This window comes from Pogona vitticeps, chromosome 6, assembly GCF_051106095.1.
Source record: "Pogona vitticeps strain Pit_001003342236 chromosome 6, PviZW2.1, whole genome shotgun sequence".
Lineage (NCBI taxonomy): Eukaryota > Metazoa > Chordata > Lepidosauria > Squamata > Agamidae > Pogona > Pogona vitticeps.
This window is the reverse complement of record NC_135788.1, coordinates 104,290,343-104,298,888: the sequence shown is the minus strand read 5'-3', so window position 1 is coordinate 104,298,888 and position 8,546 is coordinate 104,290,343. Positions and strand designations below refer to the sequence as shown.

The window sequence follows — 8,546 nt, the reverse complement described above, 5'->3', positions numbered from 1 at the left end:
ATGTGGGACAGGAAGCAACAGTTAGAACTGGATATGGAACAACTGATTGGTTCAAAATTGGGAAAGGAGTACGACAAGACTGTATATTGTCCCCCGGCTTATTTAACTTATATGCAGAAAACATCATGCGGAAGGCTGGACTGGAGGAATCCGAAGCCGGAATTAAGACTGCTGGAAGAAATATCAATAATCTCAGATATGCAGATGATACCACTCTGATGGCAGAAAGTGAGGAGAAATTAAAGAACCTTGTAATGAGGGTGAAAGAGGAGAGTGCAAAAAAAGGCCTGAAGCTCAACATCAAAACAAACAAACAAAAAAAAACCATAAGATAATGGCCACTGGTCCCATCACCTCCTGGCAAATAGAAGGGGAAGATATGGAGGCAGTGACAGATTTTACTTTCTAAGGCTCCATGATCACTACAGATGGAGACAGCAGCCACGAAATTAAAAGACACCTGCTTCTGGGGAGGAAAGCGATGACAAACCTTGACAGCATCTTAAAAACCAGAGACCTCATCTTGCCAACAAAAGTACGAATAGTCAAAGCTATGGTTTTTCCTGTCGTGATGTATGGATGTGAGAGCTGGACCATAAAGAAAGCAGACCGCCAAACAATTGATGCCTTTGAATTGTGGTGCTGGAGGGGGCTCTTGAGAGTCCCCTGGACTGCAAGGAGAACAAACCTATCAATTCTAAAGGAAATCAACCCTGAGTGCTCACTGGAAGGACAGATCCTGAAGCTGAGGCTCCAGTACTTTGGCCATCTCATGAGAAGAGAGGACTCCCTGGAAAAGACCCTGATGTTAGGAAAGTGTGAGGGCAAGAGGAGAAGGGGACAACCGAGGATGAGATGGCTGCACAGTGTCTGCGAAGCAACCAACATGAATTTGACACAACTCCGGGAGGCAGTGGAGTATAGGAGGGCCTGGCGTGCTCTGGTCCATGGGGTCACGAAGAGTCGGGCACGACTAAACGACTAAATGACAACGTATAAGATCAAGCTGGGATGATTTGTGTGGTTTCTCTCCTAAATATCTCTATAGTGAGAGTACTTCTATTATGGAACAAAGAAGCATTTGTTTCACTCAGCGGCAACTATTCTGGTACAGGAAGAGCATAGCTCTATCTCACTTTTAAAAACTTACCAATAGAGATGGATCAGAAAGCTTGTGATTTGTTTTGATTCATGATCCATCAAGGTTGGCAAATCATGAATTACAAATTTATAATTTTTTCTGGTGAATCAATGTATTGATTTGTCAATTCATTTTTAACTTTAAAACCCCATAAAATGCCCCTCCCAGCACCTGGAGACACCAAATTGCAGAACGACTTTCCTTCACTCTTCTCTACAAGCCCTGAAAGTATGGTGAAGTTTGGGTTTCAAACATCCAAGTTATACACCCACAAGGAAGCCTTCCCCAGGAAAGTTCTCCCCAAACACTTAAGGGATGCCAAAATCACAGAAAGCTTCTACTGACTCTCCTCTACAATCTTTGGTGAAGATTGTTCTCAGACATCCACGTTCTACATCCAGAAAGTAGGTCCCCCAGGAAAGTGCTCTTTAGCAGCTGGCTTGAGGAACCCCAATCTTCACCAAACTTAGAGGGTTTACGATGAGTTGGGCATGACGTAAAGAGAGGAGAGGAGCAAGTCATACTGTTTCATCTCCACATAGATTGGAGGACTTCTCTCATGAGTGTATGATCTGGCACTTTGCTTTTCTTAGAGACTAATTTCAGTAAACAAACAGCAATAATTTCTCTTGGGACTTTTATTGTTGAACTCTCTTTGGCTCTGTAATAAGTACCTCGAAGAATCTGTGTAGAGCAGATAGATGGATTAAACTCCATTCAAGATTACCCTGCTACAAAAATTTCATGTAGCTGAGCCACATGATACAGAATAGCACCATACAAATCTGGTGACCTCTTCATGAAACCTTTATGGAAATACCTACTGAGAAGAACAGATTTGCTTTATCAAAAGGTAAATGCTGTCTCCTTTTCTCTCCTAATTTATGAAGAGATATTTCTATGATATATTTGCAATGAGACTGGATATAAATCTCTACACCTTGTCCTGTAGATCTTCCTGTAGTTGGGTGAATTGCATTAAATGCCCCCAAGTCAGGATGATGGCTGTTGCATTTGAGTATCTGAAGCACTGAAAGGGTTGCATAAAATAGGTTGCTGTCGAAATCTTGAGAGCCTCCTGGCTTCTGCCTTTTTTGGATTATGATGATTACAGAAAGCTGGCCAAAAAGAGCTAGCGGTCACTGAGGTTTGCCAACTTCCTCACTGCCTGACATTACATGCTTGTTCCGGCAAGACTCCTTCTACAGCCATGGTTGCAGAAGCAGGAGTGCTTTGCCTAGCCACCCAGATGGGACATGCACAGGCAAAGCTATGGTGAATGGCAGGGACGAGCCAAAGCTTATCTTTAAAAGAGGAGCTTGCCCCTGCTTTGGCCTCTGCTTACTGATGCACCGACCTGCCTTCCCACCCATGATAAGAATGAGTGATGGTAGTCGCTTCAGGGCTGGATGGGAATTTTTGACCTGTACCTGTAATTGGCTCCAAGGTGCAGTGTACCTGTACCTCCGAGGCGCAGGTGTGTTTTCACTCATCCTGTTCTTATCTTCATTCATTTACAATTTTGTCAATGGAAAGGTGCATAGTTCAATTCCAACTGTTGGTCATATGGGCAGATAGCGCTAAAGGCACGAGTTTTTTAGGTGAGTTACAAGTGGCACCCAATGGGGGTATAGTCATAACACCTCCCAGAGTTGAAGACCACGAGGTTTCTGAGCTGGGAGGTGGGTAAGCAGACCCCCCCCTCGCAGGACGTGTACTTTCTAGAGTGAAGAGCCTTGGGCAGCCTGCATTTGAGGGATAATCTGAGTTTATGGGAACTCACTATGAGAAGGTCTGGGTCTGAGGCAAAGCTGGCTCCAGATACAGATCATGCTCCCTCAATACTATAGGTATCCCTTTTAAAGGGGAGGATTGTTCCCATTTATTTATTTTATTTATATCCCGCTCATTTAGACCGAAGTCTACTCTGGGTAGCTAACAACAATATTAAAATGAAATAAAACAACAATATTAGTACACTAGATGATGGTGAAATAATTTAGGTATTGACAGGAGGGAAGGCCTGTCTGAAGAGCCAGGACTTAAGTTGGTTCTTAAAAACACCCAGCAAGGGAGTTCAATAAAGTGTGGCCCTGATTTATACCCAGTTCTTTTTTCTTTGTGGAAGTTCTGGATTGGTGGCTGGAGACAACTGAGAGCCAATACATTGAGGTTGAACCCTAAGAAAATGGAAGTTTCTATTAGGTGGTAGTTCTCTCTTTGAGTAATTAGAGAAATTACATGCACATGGTGCAGCTGGAACAAAATTCATTTTCTATGGCTTCTCTTTGGTTCAACACTATTGCAGCAGGTGGATGTGTCTTTCATGGAATCCGTATTGGGTCAAACATTTTGGCTCTTTCTGTACTGGAATAGACATCCATGCCTTCTTAGTTGGTTGACTGGATTATTTCCCTGTAATTTAGTTCATACCTGGAAACACCCTTGAAGACAGTCTAGAAGTTGTGCTGGTGCAGAATGCCTTTTCAAAGTACTGCACTTGTTCCTTGTGAACCAGCTAGTTCAAACCATGCTGTTTTCCAAACCCTGGATGATTTAGGACAGAGATCCTTAGAAGATACCATTCCCAGTGCAAACTATCTTGTACTTTAAAGTACAATAGGAAATTCATTTTCACAAACTATGTATTCGGTAAAGTTCATGCTGTAGTGAATAAAACATAGGGGTTCGTCCATGTAGCACACTGATTATGCACTACCTTCCTTGGTATATGTGGTTAGTTTCATTTTATATTTGAAAAGAAGTTTGTTCACTAGGATTTCTGAACTGTCACATTAGGCAAGGAACTCGTGTTTTTAACAGCTGCTTTGTAAAATGTTCCATATACGTTTTTGGCTGACCTTCTTCCTAATGTATATCTGATGTATTGTTTTTTTCTTATGTTGCGCTATTTAGACTCCCTTACTGATATTTTTATCAACTTAACAGTGAATGTGTATAGCTCTACTTCTGAAACATATTTTTCCCTACTAGTTTCATCAAGAAATTTTGATGAATTGTAGTTTAATTGGAGATGTGTTTGAATAACAATGGATAATGAATTTAAATACGTCTTCATTTTCTGCTTCAGATGGTAAGCAGCTATGGAAGACAACATGAACAATTTTACTTCCATGATGACTTTTCTGCTGCTGGGATTCTCAGACATCCGAGAACTACAAATCATCCATTTCTCTGTATTGCTAGCACTGTATCTGATGGCAGTAATAGGGAATTTTCTCATCATCGTTGCCATCATCATTGACTACCACTTGCATATCCCTATGTACTTCTTCCTCTTGAACCTGGCCATGATAGACCTTGGCTTCATTTCAGTGATGGTCCCCAAATCAATGGCTGTCTCGCTTATGGATGACAGGTCCATTTCTTATTCTGGATGTGCGGCTCAAGTTTTCTTTTGCTTCTTTTTTGGATCATCAGATTTAATTACCCTAACCATAATGGCACATGATCGCCATATTGCAATCTGCAACCCACTCGAGTATGAGAGAATTATGCACAAAGAAGCCTGCCATAAGATGGTGGCCGCCGGGTGGATATTCAGTCTCTTTTATGCCACCTTGCATACAGGTGCAACCTTTGCAAATACCTTTTGTTCTAATAGCATCAATCAGTTCTTCTGCGAGGCCCCACATTTATTAAAGCTTTCATGTTCTGATCTTTATTTAGCTGAAGTCTGGCTTCTTGCCCTAAGCTGTGGTGCAGTGCTAGGATGCCTTCTCTTCATTTTCATGACATACCTGAAGATCTTTGCTACGGTCCTGAGAATGCCATCTGTACATGGGCAGAGGAAAGCTCTCTCCACTTGCATTCCCCACCTCACTGTTGCCTCCATTTATTTGTTAGCTGCATTATTTGCCTATGTAAAACCACCCAGGGATGTTTCTTCTACTCTGGATGTGGTTTGTGCTCTGATATATTCCATAATTCCTCCCACACTGAATCCACTCATCTACAGCATGAGAAACGGTGAGATCAAGGCTGCTTTGTGGAAACTCTTTAAACTGGTGTTTTGTTCTAAAAACATTGCCAGGTTTGTTTTCTGATCATTGAATTGTATCTTTGCATGCAAATGTTTCCTTACCCAAGCACTTTGTGAGCACCAGGATTCTTCAAGGCTACCTCCAATACTTCAATCAAAAGAAGACCCATTCTGCTGTCTCTACACAGGACTGCAATGAAGCCAGGGCTCACCTGGTCAAAACCCTTGGGCTTTTTTCTTTAGGAGGAACTAGCACCCCATATCCTTTTACCTGGAATTATCTCAGTAGCTGGGAAAGGAATGGGTTTTCCCAATAAAAAATATCCTAGTTCTGATACAAAGTATTTGAGGGGGAATTGGTCCTGAGTGGAGAAGAACAAAGCAGTGTAGTAGAACCTGGCCCATGTCATTAAATCCCTGGGACTCTTTATATAGGAGGACCCTGATATTACCCTGGGCTGGGATGAGCTTAACTGCAGCCCTTATGATAGCTGAGAATGAAAAGGATTATCCCTGTAACAGCATATAGTTGCTAGCTATTACATTTTCAATGTAGAATATTTGGGGGTGAATCGGTACTGAATGGACAGTAACTTGCTGTTGCCCAAAATCTATTACTAGCCTTGAGTAGAAGACAGCCCATTTGGATCTTTTACTGAATGGTAAGTGAACCCTTTTGTAAATACCAATGAGTCAATGGGTCTCCTCTTTGTGTGAATAGAAACAGGATGCTAGTACAAGATGTGGCTGCCCAACTGCTGTCGATTGCCACTCTGTGTCTGCATATGTCTTTATCTCCATCAGCATGTAAAACATTTGCTGAAGTTATATAGAAGACTTGGTTCATAACCATTGATATGCACTTATCTAGTGGCTGAATGTCTGGACTAGTGTTCTTTAGTGCAATAGTGATGGGTACAGTCATAATGAGTGTCTGCACTTATGATATTACCACTGTCTTTTATTTTATTTTATTTTGCAGGTTACATTGTGCTAATCAGGATCATTGAGGCAACGATCACATCTTGCCTGTGCTAGCATTATTTTAGTTCAAAATAGTGAGCATTTCCAAGTTTATTGCAGGTGAAATAACACGGTTACAACACTTTCTAGTACTATGCAATCATGTGTAACTGCATGTTTGGTTTTATTCATTGGACTGCGAAAAATTGAGTTTTTCCCCCTCTTGAATTCATTTTACAATGAAAATGTTTTAAAATCATGAGTCCCAGGTGTGAAATCCTTAGTAGGTTTGCAGTATACTCATGATTATTGTAATTACCTCTAATGTTGTATATGCACTTACGGTTTAAAGTTTTTTGCTCTAGCACTTTCTCTATTACAGACACTTTTACAGACTTTCTGTTTTAACTGTTTAATGTGTGTCTCTTTTTATCGGCTGACCGTCACCATAAACTCTCCTGAATAGAACAGTTTATAAACAAAATAAATAAAGTAAGTTAAATTGTTATCAGTGGTACATAGATGTGAATCTAAGTTCCAGAACCTTCAAGTGAAGGTTGCAGATATCCTTATGCCCACTGGATAAGAACTATGGTAGCCCAATAAATTGGGAAAAATGTATTTGTCTGAGGAAGACCAAATACAAGATGGACTGATCCCCTAAGGAAAGCCACAGACTTGAGTTTACAAGAGTTTACAAGGGGCAAATGAGGAAAGTACATTTTGCAAATTTCCCATTCATAAGATTGCCACAATTCAGAAGAAATTTGATGGCACATAACAACAGAAGGTGTTTCTCTGCTTAATTAATAAGAAAGAAGGCATGTAGATGTTGGTACTACAACAGCTGCATAGTTAGTAGGTCCTCCCTTTTTAAAATTATTATTATCAAAGCTGCAAATGTCTTCCATGGAGTGCAGATTTGTTCTGTCAAATCTGGATGTTTCTGTACTAGAATAGCCTGGCATTAGATTTGATAATCTCTTGATTAAATATTGCCTTGTATTCAAGTTCTTACATTACAACATTCTTGAAGCTGGCCTGAAGTTGCAGTTGGTATATACCTGGAATAGTCCCAGTCAATCCAGAGGAATTCCTTTCTTATCAGACATTGTTCGGTCCGCTGGCGAGCTTGCTTTGCTGGTGCGGGCTGCCATTATCCCCTTCCCTGGATATTGCGAGGTGCTGTGGTCTTGCGAGAGTGACCTGTGAAGGGAGGGGGGAAGGAGGATGTTATTTAATATATGTTCCCCCCTCCCTTCGGCCTCTTCCTTTTCATTTACTTCTGCTTCATTGACTATGCAAAAGCCTTTGACTGGGTGGACCACAGCAAACTATGGCAAGTTCTTAAAGAAATGGAAGTGCCTGACCACCTTATCTATCACCTGAGAAATCTATATGTGGGACAGGAAGCAACGGTTAGAACTGGATATGGAACAACTGATTGGTTTAAAATTGGGAAAAGAATACAACAAGGCTGTATATTGTCCCCCGGCTTATTTACCTTATATGCAGAATACATCATGTGAAAGGCTGGAATGGATGAATCCCAAGAGGGAATTAAGATTGCCAGAAGAAATATCAATGACCTCAGTTATGCAGATGATACTACTCTGATGGCAGAATGTGAGGAGGGATTAAAGAACCTTGTAATGAGGTAAAAAAGGAGAGTGCAAAAAATGGTCTGAAGCTCAACATAAAAAAAACCAAGATCATGGCCACTGATCCCATCACCTCCTGACAAATAGAAGGGGAGGATATGGAGGCAGTGACAGATTTTACTTTCTTGGGCTCCATGATCACTGCAGATGGTGACAGCAGCCATGAAATTAAAAGCTGCCTGCTTCTTGGGAGGAAAGCAATGACAAATCTCGACAGCATCTTAAAAAGCAGAGACATCACCTTGCCAACAAAGGTCCACATAGTCAAAGCTATGGTTTTTCCAGTAGTGATGTACGGAAGTGAGAGCTAGACCATCAAGAAGGCTGACCGCCAAAGAATTGATGCCTTTGAATTGTGGTGCTGGAGGAGATTCATGAGAGTCCCCTGGACTGCAAGGAGAACAAACCTATCCATTCTTAAGGAAATGAGTGTTCACTGGAAGGACAGATACTGAAGTTGAGGCTCCAATACTATGGCTATCTCATGAGAAGAGAAGATTTCCTGGAAAAGACTCTGATGTTGGGAAAGTGTGAAGGACGAGATGGTTGGACAGTGTCTGCGAAGCAACCAACATGAATTTGACCCAACTCTGGGAGGCAGTGGAATTCAGGAGGGTTTGGCCTGTTCTGGTCCATGGGGTCACAAAGAGTTGGACAATGACTTAACAACTAAACAACAAAAGGAAATCTTGGCTTCATAAATAATTAATTTTGCTTTCATATTGTGGTGGGGTATAATTCAAATTCGCTGCTTCCCCTTGGAGGTGGGCAATAATAG

The 8,546-nt window shown here is 41.3% G+C and overlaps 1 protein-coding gene across 1 annotated transcript; it reads left to right on the top strand.

The window, feature by feature from the left end:
* Window positions 1-979: 979 nt before the first annotated feature.
* LOC110070906 (olfactory receptor 14C36-like) lies at window positions 980-6,797 on the top strand. The gene has a single exon (XM_078378097.1). It carries the CDS (start codon window positions 4,246-4,248, stop codon window positions 5,206-5,208), a length of 963 nt encoding a protein of 320 aa, XP_078234223.1. The 5' UTR covers window positions 980-4,245; the 3' UTR covers window positions 5,209-6,797.
* The last annotated feature ends 1,749 nt before the right edge of the window (window positions 6,798-8,546 follow it).

Bases quoted from the DNA above. Each gene is read 5' to 3' on its own strand.
- LOC110070906 (XM_078378097.1), top strand. From the start codon at position 4,246: ATGGAAGACAACATGAACAATTTTACTTCCATGATGACTTTTCTGCTG.